At 48.0% G+C, this 12,886-nt stretch overlaps 8 protein-coding genes across 8 annotated transcripts; 7 read left to right on the top strand and 1 right to left on the bottom strand.

The window, feature by feature from the left end:
• Nucleotides 1–139: 139 nt before the first annotated feature.
• On the top strand, nt 140–1,135 carry FPOAC1_003467 (uncharacterized protein; the record flags this gene model as incomplete). The annotated part of the gene is made up of 4 exons (XM_044848032.1): nt 140–281; nt 331–724; nt 825–850; nt 903–1,135. The coding sequence occupies 4 exons, from the start codon at nt 140–142 to the stop codon at nt 1,133–1,135; spliced, it is 795 nt and encodes a 264-aa protein (XP_044713948.1).
• Nucleotides 1,136–1,531: 396 nt separating this feature from the next.
• Nucleotides 1,532–1,855, top strand: FPOAC1_003466 (uncharacterized protein; the record flags this gene model as incomplete). The annotated part of the gene is made up of 3 exons (XM_044848031.1): nt 1,532–1,572; nt 1,624–1,699; nt 1,763–1,855. 3 exons carry the CDS (start codon nt 1,532–1,534, stop codon nt 1,853–1,855), a joined length of 210 nt encoding a protein of 69 aa, XP_044713947.1.
• Nucleotides 1,856–3,428: 1,573 nt separating this feature from the next.
• Nucleotides 3,429–4,156, top strand: FPOAC1_003465 (uncharacterized protein; the record flags this gene model as incomplete). The annotated part of the gene is made up of 2 exons (XM_044848030.1): nt 3,429–3,470; nt 3,740–4,156. 2 exons carry the CDS (start codon nt 3,429–3,431, stop codon nt 4,154–4,156), a joined length of 459 nt encoding a protein of 152 aa, XP_044713946.1.
• An 809-nt stretch (nt 4,157–4,965) lies between these two features.
• FPOAC1_003464 (uncharacterized protein) lies at nt 4,966–5,992 on the top strand (the record flags this gene model as incomplete). The annotated part of the gene is made up of 5 exons (XM_044848029.1): nt 4,966–5,132; nt 5,181–5,221; nt 5,314–5,694; nt 5,750–5,763; nt 5,813–5,992. 5 exons carry the CDS (start codon nt 4,966–4,968, stop codon nt 5,990–5,992), a joined length of 783 nt encoding a protein of 260 aa, XP_044713945.1.
• Nucleotides 5,993–7,624: 1,632 nt separating this feature from the next.
• FPOAC1_003463 (uncharacterized protein) lies at nt 7,625–9,425 on the top strand (the record flags this gene model as incomplete). The annotated part of the gene is made up of 3 exons (XM_044848028.1): nt 7,625–7,952; nt 8,008–8,233; nt 8,279–9,425. The coding sequence occupies 3 exons, from the start codon at nt 7,625–7,627 to the stop codon at nt 9,423–9,425; spliced, it is 1,701 nt and encodes a 566-aa protein (XP_044713944.1).
• Nucleotides 9,426–10,033: 608 nt separating this feature from the next.
• Nucleotides 10,034–10,438, top strand: FPOAC1_003462 (uncharacterized protein; the record flags this gene model as incomplete). The annotated part of the gene is made up of 2 exons (XM_044848027.1): nt 10,034–10,288; nt 10,343–10,438. The coding sequence occupies 2 exons, from the start codon at nt 10,034–10,036 to the stop codon at nt 10,436–10,438; spliced, it is 351 nt and encodes a 116-aa protein (XP_044713943.1).
• A 447-nt stretch (nt 10,439–10,885) lies between these two features.
• FPOAC1_003461 (uncharacterized protein) lies at nt 10,886–11,710 on the top strand (the record flags this gene model as incomplete). Its single annotated transcript, XM_044848026.1, has 4 exons — nt 10,886–10,978; nt 11,250–11,302; nt 11,377–11,589; nt 11,641–11,710. The coding sequence occupies 4 exons, from the start codon at nt 10,886–10,888 to the stop codon at nt 11,708–11,710; spliced, it is 429 nt and encodes a 142-aa protein (XP_044713942.1).
• Nucleotides 11,711–12,044: 334 nt separating this feature from the next.
• FPOAC1_003460 (uncharacterized protein) lies at nt 12,045–12,488 on the bottom strand (the record flags this gene model as incomplete). Its single annotated transcript, XM_044848025.1, has 2 exons — nt 12,045–12,098; nt 12,147–12,488. 2 exons carry the CDS (start codon nt 12,486–12,488, stop codon nt 12,045–12,047), a joined length of 396 nt encoding a protein of 131 aa, XP_044713941.1.
• Between the last annotated feature and the right edge of the window lie 398 nt (nt 12,489–12,886).

Here is a 12,886-nt window from a genome sequence, read left to right as displayed (position 1 = left end):
CAACACAATCGGTCACAGCTACAGCTGATCTCACAGGCGCCCCGCGAATACGATACCTCTGAGATCAAATTGTCATCGTTTTGTCACGACGCCAAACGATATTGTCAACATACATGAATTTCATCTTGCATTCAAGAAGATGGTCAGAGCAATCGACGCAGCTGGCAACACGAGCCATGATGAACTCCGCTCCGTCCAGCGCAGAGCCCTTCTACCGTGTCTACTTGCTGGCGATTGGAAGCAGCTGGTCTCAGTTTCGATGGAGAAGGAATACTTGGGCGGTAACTTGATAGCAACGCCCAGACCAACCTGACGATGTTGACCACAGAGGACTCATTACTACCAGCTCAGGAGAGGTTATCTACACAGATGTACACACATTCTGTGAACACGCTCAGCTATTCGAGCGTTACGGTAACTTTGCCTTGACAGATTACTATCTCGGCATGTTGGCAATGCCAGAAGCATGGTTGATGCCAGGACTCGATCACATTCACATTGCCCAACATGAAGTCTTGAACGCTTCCATCTCTGATTTCTATTACAAGCTCACCAAGTGGTTCAAACGTACCGAGGCCAAAAGATCCGCCGATGATGGTCTCGTTGTTGCGATGCGCTTTACCTTCGTAAGCTTTATGAAATGGACAGCTTTTCAGGTCGCGAAGCAAGTGCAGGATTGCAAACATCGCTTCATGTGCTTCCAGGAGCGACTACTTTCTGATCAGTACTCTGCAAGCCGATGGACGAACTCATCTTTCTATGCAGTGGGCGGCTGACGTCCTCTCCGAGAGACCCTTTTCAGGATGAGTGCTGAAACAACCAAGTTCTTCCTACAGCACGGCGCTGCCATGTAAGTTCTCACGCACTATCTTCAAAATTTCGAAACTAATACCCACTCGTAGTGCGGGTTGTTTTTCGGGAGTATCCTAACAAGAGTGAGCCCCGAGGTGACTGGAGACTCCTCCTGCTGATCCGAAACACAAACAAGGACGAAGCCCAGCAAGACCTCGAAAACCCCTCTGTAGCCTACGGGACGAGGCGCTTCCCCTTGGTGGTACCGAGCTTCACAGTCGAATCAGTTATTTGGGCGACCAATTCCTGGGCTCTGGAGTTGGGCAGTATCTCTTGCAGCTGATTCACGAAAAGCCCAATTTTGCCTCCTGCCCGTCTAGGCTTGTCTGCGCATAGAGCGTTGTACCCCTCGAAAGGGGAGGTTAAGAAGCTATATGTGGGCACAATGACACGAAAACTTCAACGGGCAGATGGAAGACAATGTTTCACTGCGCGTCCCTGATATCAGGCGTGTATGGGGAGATGACACCGATGTGAACGCCAGACACGAGCTATCTGACAAAAACCTTGTTGTCGACCAGGCCGCCTACACTTTGACGCACTGGGGTTCATTACACCATATCGCAACATTGGTATATCTTGCCATGGATGAGAGTGTGTACTTCTTGGACAGACAACGAACAGAACCACAAGCGAGTACAATGAGCAGCTGGCCATATCAAACTGTCAGGCCCCAGCCATGTACCTAGTTGGTTTAAAGATGTCAAATTGGGCCCAAAGGTGTTGATATCCTACTTTCAATGTTATCATTATAACTTACTCATATCTTAGAGACTCAACAATGGAAGAGATTATCGACAGAGAACGGTACATCGAGAAGCTCCTTGAATGGAGAGCAGAGCTCCTCGTAAGTTGAACAATTCTACATTAAGCAAACAGGCTTCAAGCATCCTTCTGACGCATATTTTAGCGGCGGATCAATGAGCCAGGGCAAGGGGCGGGCCAGGAGGAGGTGGCCGGGTTCAATGGTCTCTTGAGAGACCTCGACCAGGCCATCAGTTGATATTATTCTCAATCGTCCTGATGCATCGGAGCTCAAACTAAGCTGGCCCGCCTGCAAAACAATAAATTCAGCCCAACATATACTCTCATTCGCCGAGTAGCGCGCTTTAACCGGATGGGTTTTCTCAACATATGGCGCTCATATGTGAAATATGCAGAGGCCTTCCCCCAGAAGTCCAAGTTAAGATTACCATTATGCCAGGCGGACCGGCGCACCTTTGCCCTGCCTTCTAGACAAATATAGCGATCATACTACGAGACTATTATAAAAAAGATCCGGTTCTCGTGCTAGCAACTTAACGCCATCATTACACACCTTGTCCGTGACGAGATACCGAATTGGTATTTGACAGCGCTTTCCAGCCTTGGGTCCCGCGAATCGAGGAAGGTCGCCTACATCAACAGATACGACAAATGCCCAACCATTGCATTGAACACCATCCCAGAGCCTTCATTTATTGTCTGAGAATAACCTTTTTCACCAACACATATTCCATTCTTCCTTCCAGAGACGGGGACAACCACAATTAGGGCACCTACTCAACCCTGTTCTCAGTCTCGTTCACTGGGTGATACACATCAATGTCACGATCCTATTCAGGCACTCCACCATGGGATCAAGACGCAACTGACTCGGTTGATCGCAGTCCAACATATTCCACGGCGGTGGCAGATACATTCTCATACACAGCATGAATACTCGAAATATGATTATCACACTATTTTACAAAAAGGGTCTTCTTGCCGGACATGCGTTCAAGAATGCCATTCTTAATCGACATCGAGAACCATGACATTACGAATCCCATTGTTCACAAGCCTGTTTGATTGCAACTCGGTACAGCCCAAGACGAGCCTGTCAAAGGTTAGCAGGCCTCATCGTCATGTTGGCCGGCGGACCAGTATTTTGGAAAAGTCAAAGACAATCTCTCGTCAGTCCATCTACAACAGAAGCCGAATTCATCAATTTGACTCCTACCGGAAAAAGCTTGATATGGATTCCCGACCTCTCACCATGAGTTCCAACTTCAACTGTCCCAGGCCACTGTTCAGGTAGCAGGGGGAGTATACGCCATCTCTCTCCTGTGTTGCGATGAAGATATTATTATCTTCGGTTTTAACTACAAGGCATTTCTCAAGAAGCTCTCGTCATTCGGTTCCATAGTGCAGCAGGGTAATATGCTGCATATGAGTTATTACCACGGTAAATACACATTAGCGGCGATGGACATCAAAGGGAAGGAAGGTTAGAAAGCACTTTTGTCCTATATAAAGGCCATTCTTCCGCAGGGCAGCTGCATAGACATTACAGAGTATCAGCAACTGTTGGGGCGCTTCGGAAAAGAACTGCTATGAGCGTTGCTCTGTCTAATGAGGACGTGAAATGCATCCTCACTCGGGCGTCAAAGCAGCTGTGGCGACAACTTTCCCAAGAAAGGGAAGAGAAGAACAATACACACAAGACATTTTCTTTATACAAGATTCAACAGTTGGTCTTGGAGACCGCTAACTTCTATACGGTATACGAGCTGGCCTTGAGTACCCTGTGTTCGAGGGTGAGGGTCCTTAGGAATATGGCTGCCACCAAGACCGTCTCTGAGCATGCCTATGAAGGGGTAGTGGAAGTCGTTCCAAATACACTACCGAAACCACCGAAGTGCTGTACCCAGACGTATTCTACCGCATATTCCTCTTGATATCCCCGGAAGCTGTATTCGCTTCCAATCTCGATCACAACCCGGATTTTTGACAAACACTGGCCCGGGCACATGGGTTTACAGGTAAACTTCATGCCAGGACTGGACTCGACTAGAGGATGATGGATAGATAATAAATTAGGGAAGTCGACGACTTGTCTAGCGCCAGGCAGACTGTCTGATGCCAGATATTTGTCAACATTGTGCCAGAGACACGCACCAATTTGGAGAAGGCAGCTCGGCGTGGAGCATATATCCTACCACACTACAAACGAGTATTGTCTTCACAGGTCAGCAGAACCGCCCATCGGCATCCGACTTCGAGGCCGGAAGTGAAAGCAATCGCATTCGCCGTTGTCCAGGATCTTTGCCGACAGCTTGACACGACGTTGCCGAATTGGCGTATCCTTCGAACGCGTTGGAATTATCAACCACAACAGACAGAGCGACTGCTTCTCTTCTCGTTATCTTCCTCTGTTCAAAAACAACTCGGTATTATATCTCAAAAGGCTTGGCGTCATGAATATGACGATGATGACGACTTATACGAGACCGATGATGATGGGGACTCTGAGGACGAAGAGTACACCTGCCCAGAAACATGAGTCCTCCCCTGTGTATAATTCGGGCAGAAATTGCACAATTTCGGGATCTCAAGTCCCTGTGTCCTGGGCACTGGCTGGGCGTGCCGACAATGCTCCAAGGTCAAAGGTACCTGTACTTGGGAAGACATTCTTTATGTCCAGGATACCGGTCTACGCGCCCGTCTCCATCACACTGATGGAATCCGTCATATTGAATCTTGCGTGTTTTCAAAGGTCAGGGAAGCTGAGAACAGAAGGATACCACTTCAACATTTACGAAGAAGTCGATAGTTTATAAACCGAAGCTACAGAGCAAGGGGAAAGTCAGTATTAGACATTGGGAATTGCAATACAACTGTGCAAACAAAATGGCATCATAGATAGGCATTGTAGAAACAACAGCTTTCTCGGCAACATTCAATTATTACTAAAAAACAATAAAAATTTATATCATATCTTTGGTCTTGTAACAAGAAAAGGAGTCTGTGGTTGTAGTCAAATGTTCCTCATCTCCCTCACAGTCAGTTCAGTTGTCAATCCCTCACGTGATGTCGTCCTCAAGCCGTGAGCGTGAGTGTCGCACGTGATTCAAGGGGTCCCTCGGCATCCATGAGGATACCCTGCATTAGAGTGACACCTATACATAATAGTCTATATAGATACTTACATATCGCCGCACGGCGAAACCGGAGCTATCGAATGAAGCTTTCACCACAGGATCCGATCCCTTTTTACTCGTAACCGTCGCCTACATGCTTTTCTACTAAACCGACTTCCTCTAAGAAAAGCAACCACCAAATACACAGTTTCGAGGCATCTTAGTGCCCATCATGATATCGACCCCGCCACCCCGCTCCTTGCGCGACAAGTGTCTCGAGCTCAGAGACAAGGTCGAAGCGTTTCTTACGGAGGAACCCGAGACACAGATACTGCGCGATGTGCAGGACCAAGTCCGCAGGTCCATAGAGGCAGTTGACGAGGCTTTACACAGATATCGGTACGTTCGGAAAGATTGGCGGGTATGGGCGGATGCTTACGCGCGCAGACCGGAACAAATATCCTTATCATATAACGGAGGAAAGGATTGTGAGTCGCATATCACACTGTAGAGCTCTTCAAGCTTGTCATTCCGACGAGTCGCTCTACCATTGCGCGACAGTCAATACTGACACTCCCAGGCCTCGTCCTCCTTATCATAATCCTCGCACGCATGGGTCGCATTTACTACACAACCTCCGAACCATCCACCAATGGCGTTTCCGACATGACACCCCCCGAGAAGCTCCAATGCGTATATATTGTCGCCGCGCATCCCTTTCCCGAAGTAGACGAGTTCGTAGAGACGTCCAGCGCCGAGTACGGTCTTGAAGTTGCGCGCTATGTACTACCCATGAAGAAGGGTCTCGAGATATACCTAGAGGAACGACCGAGCATCAAGGCTGTCTTTGTTGGTACGAGAAGAACAGATCCTCATGGCGAAAACTTGACTTTCTTTGACCCGACGGACGCTGGTTGGCCGTCGTTTATGAGGATACATCCTGTAATTGATTGGCATTATGGTAAGTGCCGCGATTGAAGTTGTGTTATGGATTAAGCTAACAATGTTACCAACAGTACAAATCTGGGCCGTATGTTCCTCTCTTCAGTCTATTGTTCGTCCAATGCTAACATTCTCAGTTTATTCGCCACTTAGGGATCGAGTACTGTCCCCTTTACGATCAAGGATACACAAGTCTGGGTGGAATAAAAGATACCCATCCCAACCCGCATTTAAAGAAGCAGGGACAGAATGGGAAAGGGTTCCGACCTGCGTATGAGTTGACGCAAGATGATGAAGAGCGACTGGGTCGCGAATGAAGCAAGTAAATGGAGCGATTGTATTTGTAAAGGGCCTTTTTGCATAGGGATCACATTGTATATAGCATTAGACTCTTGGCGTTTTGGATAAATATCCTGCCTTCTATCTTGTGGCATTTATTTGCTGGCATTCATTCGCTTTTGCATCCCCCAACTCTGGTCACCGGGCTGGTTTACTGAACAAGATATGAACAACAGTCAACGGAATCCTCAACGATCAATTCGGCCACATTGGAATTTCCGATGGAAGCAAAATATCACTTTTAAGCATGTATCATCGATAAGAAAACACAATGGAGGATCTATATCTCCAGTGATGTCGTTCTTTCAGTCTGTACTCGGCTGTTGGTGGGTGTATAGGGTAGTCGCAATCGAGATGGTCATATCATTTTGCATCTTGGAGAATTCAGAAGCCCAACCTCTATTTTATATCAAACTCAATACGTCGCTTACGAGGCGAGATGTTAGTCAGTTTATGTCACCTTGGAAAAGCTCGTTAGGCGATGTATTTTCCGTATCAGTATTTGGAGTTTAGGTCTGATGGCTCCTCGCTTTTATCCCAAGCTGAATACCCTGCCACCGAAGCAATTGCCGAAGTGGACCTAGAATGATGGAGAAGCAATGTCTAAACCCCTGAGAAGATGCCAATCAATACGGCACACAAAGACAAGTAATGTTCGCCTATTCAATCATCTCCATGGGGAGAGAGACGGACTTGGGATGAATTTTCCCCAGACATGCCGCCAACGATGGGCTGTCCAGGATATTAACCGAGATTCGTTAATCAGCCTCCATCAATCTGTAACAAATTAACCGACCCTGATTATTCGGTCAAGAAATAAGCTATACGAATGTTTATTAGCGCCGGGTATCTGAAACCTGGAGGGGTGGATGGGATCGACAGGTACCATATCTCGACAATCGATCAGTCAGTGAGTGCCTGGAGTCGCTGGAAGCATAAGAGACGAATATTAAATCAGTATATGCTATTCAGACTAGACGTTCAAGTAGTTTATCTTTTTGTCTCAACTCAGCAAGCTATTCCAGTCACAGTTGGTTGAGACAAGATCAGCATGTCCGGCATAAACACCATTTAACCGCCCATCACTTTTACCCGTCCCTTGTTCCTGTACCTGTTCCTGTTCCTGTTCCTGAACATACCACCCACTCCAACAAGGGTTTAATTGACATAAACTCCACCACCACTATTGACATTGCCGAACATCCCAGCTTTCATCCGGTTAAACTGGACCGATCCCCCTCATGATAAGCTCTTTCGGAACCCAGCCCGAGCCCCTCGCTCATACACCTGAGACGAAGCGGAGATGCGACAAGGGACTCTGAATGCACGGAATGTATTCCACCGCGACCCAGAAACAAGGATGCTCATATTATCTGCAGGAACTGGGACGATGAAAATCGTTGACGATGCAGGGGTTTTGTACTCCAAGGCTGAGATGGTTCAGATGTCCAAACATATATATCACCAAAGAATGGTCTACTCCTAAACAACCCAGATACGCCAGTGGCTGATCATTCATTCATTCTTTTCTCCTACCCTTTTACATTCTTTTGAAAAGGTCATACACTCTTTTTTTGCACAGTCATTCATTCCTTCATCCATACATCAAAATGCACAAATCTGCCCTCATTGGCCTTTTGGCTTCGAGCCCAGTCTCAGCCCAGCTTCACAGCCTAGCGCAGGCCGCTGGTCTCAAGTACTTCGGTAGCGCTGTCGACAACGGCTACCTGAGCGATGCCGCCTACGCCAAACTTGCCGATAACGTTGAAGAGTTTGGCCAACTCGTCCCCGAGAACGGACAAAAGTGGGAGACTGTCGAGCCAAGCCGTGATCAGTTCACCTACGAAACTGCCGATGTTATTCCTGATCTCGCCAAGAAGAACGGTCAGATCCTGCGATGCCATGCTTTGACTTGGCACAGTCAGCTGCCCAACTGGGGTGAGTCCTTTGTTTGAGAGTACTTATTCAAGACATGTTGTTCTAACAGTTATAGTCTCTGCTGGAAAGTTCTCTGCTTCTGAACTGACCGAGATCATTGAGGCACACATTGCCAATGTTGTTGAGCACTACAAGGGTGACTGCTACGCCTGGGACGTTGTCAACGAGGCTATCGACGACAGCGGCGAGTGGAGAGATAGTGTCTTTTACCAGACTCTTGGAACCGACTACCTTGCCATCTCCTTCAACGCTGCCAAGAAGGCCGATCCCGACGCCAAGCTGTAAGTCATTATCAATTCATCATCTGGCGTCTCTAACAATCCCAGGTACTACAACGACTACAACCTCGAGCAGAACGGCAAGAAGACCGACCGCGCCGTTGAGATTGTCGAGATCCTCCAAAAGGCTGGCGCACCCATTGACGGTGTTGGTTTCCAGGGCCATCTCATTGTTGGAGAAACTCCTTCTCGCTCTGAGCTTGTCACTGTCCTTGAGCGCTTCACTTCTCTCGACGTCGAGGTCGCTTTCACTGAGCTCGACATCCGCCACTCCGCCGTCCCAGCCTCTGCCGCTGAACTGGCCAAGCAGGGAGACGAGTACGTCGACGTCGTCGGCGCCTGTCTTGACGTCAAGGGCTGTGTTGGAGTCACCGTCTGGGGTATCACCGACAAGTACAGCTGGATCCCTGGTGTTTTCGAGGGCAACGGCGAAGCTCTCCTCTATACTGACGAGTACGAGAAGAAGCCCGCCTGGACCAGCGTCTCCAGCCTTCTCGCCGCTGCCGCTACTGCTGCTCCTGTCACCAGCACCGTTGCTCCCGTCGTGACCACTGCTGCTCCTACTACCATGCTTACCAAGACCAAGCCCGCCTACACCGACGACTGCGACGATATCCCCGAGACTGACGAGCCCGTTTACCCTACCACCTCCTTGACGAACAGCTCTGCACCTACTACCACTATGGGTACCCGCACTGCCCTCGGCCCTGTTTACACCAACGTTGATGATAATGATGACGACTGCGAGAGCGAAGAGGCTCCTTTTCCTACCTATGTGATCCCCACCAACGGCACATCGACACTCCCCACAAAGGCCCCCGTCTACGATGGCGATGATGACTGCGATGATGACTCTGCCCCTGCTCCTGCTCCCGTCGATGGCGATGACTGCGAAGAGGGCGACTTTGAGCCCACAGCTGTCGCCATCTCTACCGCCGAAGCCTCAGCTCCTACCCGCGCTCCCGTCGTCCGATCCAGCTCTGCCTACACCTACAAGTGGAACACCCAGACACGTCCCTCTTACCAAGTCCCCAGCGGCACCGCCCCAGCTGGTCCCATTGGAACTGGCAATGTCGGCCTTGTCAAGCACTACTACCAGTGCGGTGGCAAGAACTACAACGGCCCTACCGAGTGCGAGAAGCCTTACAAGTGTGTCGAGCACAACCCTTACTACCACCAGTGCGTTGAGGCTTAAGGGAAGATGTTCAAAGAGGAGAATAGGGTGAAGATTTAACCTTTTACATGTATATATTTTTGACTGTATAATTAGGACTTGCTTGATGCAAGCGTTTTGGATATTTGTTCAATAGAGAGAGATGTTTGAACACTCAGTTGCTGCAATGACAAACTCGTATAAACTTGGATCCCAAACATATTCGTTTATTGCGTCTACTGCTTTGGTATTTGTTGCTTGTGTTTCGATGTTTCTTCAACCAATTATCTGGGAGCAACCTGAGGAGCCCTCTACATGACTAACTACTAAGCTGGTTGGGCTATAAAACCCCAAACATCGAACCGTGATAGTTTGAAGAGTCAGATCTCATTTCCTATATATCATTTTCTCGTATATACTTCTGTCCTGAATCACTGACGATCTGAGAAGAGATGTGATTCAGAGTACCAATATTCTGTATATATTGGCGATGTTGGGAAGGTCTAAGCATAACCCGGCGGGCGTGACTGCCAAATTGGCTTCCTTCTTTCCTTTTCTTCTTCTCCCTCACCCTCACTCTCCACTATCAACATCTTCCCCAAAGCAAAGAACCACCCTCGATTACTCCTACATCCTGCCCAGCGCCCATCATGTGCGCCAACGTTTCCGTGCTCTTTAGCAAGAAAGACATCGAGGCCATCAAGACTGGCAAAGTTCCCTGGCTCACCGCCGTCAAGCTCGCGCGAATGTCGCCCAAGGCGTACAAGCACTTTTCAGGGTACCTGTGGTTCGAAGACTTTGTGGTCAGCCTCCCTGGGCCTCACACTTGCTCGCCAACACTGCAGCATGATCGGGTCATGGCCTATGGGAGGCAGAGAATGCGAGAAATCCACGGAGAGACGCAGGTAAGCTTATGATTCGCCTTGAGGAATTTTAGTTCATGGCTGACTGTCTTGAAGGGGGAACGAAAGGAGTTGATCGACAAGTCCAAACCGAAGGCGGTTGTCACGCCTTCTGGGCATATATTCACCAACGACGATTTGATTGCTTTGTGAGGGGATGTATATGCACCTGGGCTTGGCTTTCGGAGTATATGATATGGTCGTTGTGGAAGCCCCTATGTACAGTTTTAGTTGGGTCGGTGATGTGCCTCTATATAATGCACGGATGAGTAATGGTAATAATAATTATATCACGGTTGTTTACCCCTTTTACTACAATTGATGTTGTGTTAAACGTATTAAAGCAATTTGTGAACGCATGTATGTCATTGCGATGGCTCTCTGGTTGCCTAGAGCTAGCTAGGCCTGCATGGGTTTTGCAGCTTGTTATTTCCTGGAACTGCCCGCCGTAGCTTCGTCTGTTTCCTTTTCCTCTCCTCAAGGCCCCCCATTTCCATCAAACATTATTACAGCATCTAAACCATCAACATAACTCATTATTCAGGCTCTTCTTTGAAGATATCTTCTATCAGCGCCCCTTTCATCCGCAACGCTACCGGAATGCTAGCTCGCACAACTGAGAAGATGAACGATCCTTCCCATGACTACACCGACGCCTTCACTATCACGAAGTTTGGATTTCTCCTGCCACCAGTTTGAAAGATACCTCGACAGCCCGGACTTCTGGTCAAGTAGTTGTCACAGCACATGGTCAGCGTCACGACCCGGAACCTCAAAAAAGATGTGGCATGATCTAGTCTTGGGATAAAGAACCCTCGCAACCACGAACTCTCGTGCTACTACCCTCTTTACTTTATCTAGTGCTATAGTCGAGGACTCGTTTGCTGTACGTCCTCACGCAAATTGTTGCGGTGTAAGCCTACTTTCGATGACTTTGCCGAACGTTCGCTAACATTTTCTCTAGGTTCCTGGGCAACTTCTTAGTGCTGTTCAATTCATGGGCAACTACTACCACGGGTAAGTTACCCATGACACCTAGTCATCGTTGTAACGCTGACGCATCATCAAGTGTTTTTTATTCACGTACGAAGTGATGTTCAACTCCTCGTCCGCCGCCGCCCCCTTTCGCCGCCCCCCGAGTCACAGCCATCCATGGCATCAGCTGTGTGGAAAGCCGTGATTACATTCAATGCAAGGGAATCTCCCTTCTTCCTTAGCTTTGGCGTTGTCGATGACGCTGCGTGTGGATTCAGACAGATAGCGTCTACCAGACATAGTTCGAGATTAAGATCATTTATCGAGCTGTACATCTAGTGTACGGTCATAATACATTCTTTGAACGATCCTAACCGTAGGAAGTCGCGAACCTTGGTAAAAGACCCTCGTATCAAAACCATCAGGACCTTCTTCCCAGCCCTTGAATAGCTGGTCGCCGACTTGACGTGCGTTGCGATGGGGCCAAGTAATATTTCCAGCGTCTGCATGTCGTCTGCATGTCGTTTGCATGTCAGTAAAAAAGATACTTGTAGCAAAGAGAATGACTACGCCATTGACTTCTCATCTTCTTCTGGCTCATTAATACCTATTATAATCCAAGTATTACATATGGAACAATCGTTCTTGATGAGCATACAACATTGGTAGACTTTTTTATTACATTGCTATCCGTAAACAAATTCTGGTCAAGCTTTTATTTCCTTTTGTAGGGCGTCTCAACTGTTTCCCAATGATTGTCTGGTCGTTGACTCTCTCCACCCTCTTATTCTTCCAGTCTTGTCTTGTCTGCCTGTTGCAGTTGGTTATGTTCATGACACTGAAGAGTTAGTGTCGTCGATAACGACTGTTCAAAAGTAAAACTTACCTCTCGTGCCATGATTGTCATCAAAAGGGATTGCCCCCATGCCCTCGTCTTTTGATGAGCGAGGCCCAGAGACTCTCCCGTCTCAATACCGACTTTAGAAGCCAAAAATGTCTGGAACGAGGAAACTTGACACATAGCGATAAAATCGCTCAATGGAAGACATGCCAGCTCGTATACCGTATAGAAGTTAGCGGTCTCTAAGACCAATTGTTTAATCTGGTATGAAGAAAATGTAGGATGTGCCTTGTGCTTCCCTTCCCTTTCTTGGGAAAGTTGTCTCCATAGGTCCTTCGAAGCCTGAGTCAAGATGCGTTTAACGGTTTCTTTTGATGTTCGTGACATGATTGGGGTGTTGATAATGTGCAACAGGGACTTGATGGAAGAGTGATATGTAAAATGAAAGGTACACAAGATTCTGACTTACTTGGAGAAGGTGATTCCAACGCGTGGTGGACCTTTGTTTACCAAGTGGCAGCACAGACAGTTGTTTGCAGTGGCAGACGGCCGGACCTCTGCAGGTAGACCACGATATTGTTCATGGACAGGTACTTTCTATTCAAACACACACTCTGTTTATGTTCTTACCTTTGACCATGATGAATCATTCCTATTGTACTCGTTCTAACATTGATCTCCAAGCCTGTATAGCTTACAGGACGTTGAGCAGAGTAAACCAGAATTTAAGGGGGACAGTCCCAACTTGTTAGAGAACAACTAAATCTAGGTGCCTATTGCCTCCC

The sequence above is a fragment of the Fusarium poae genome, chromosome 1 (assembly GCF_019609905.1).
Source record: "Fusarium poae strain DAOMC 252244 chromosome 1, whole genome shotgun sequence".
Taxonomy (NCBI): Eukaryota; Fungi; Ascomycota; class Sordariomycetes; order Hypocreales; family Nectriaceae; genus Fusarium; species Fusarium poae.
This window is presented reverse-complemented; position numbering and strand designations above follow the sequence as displayed.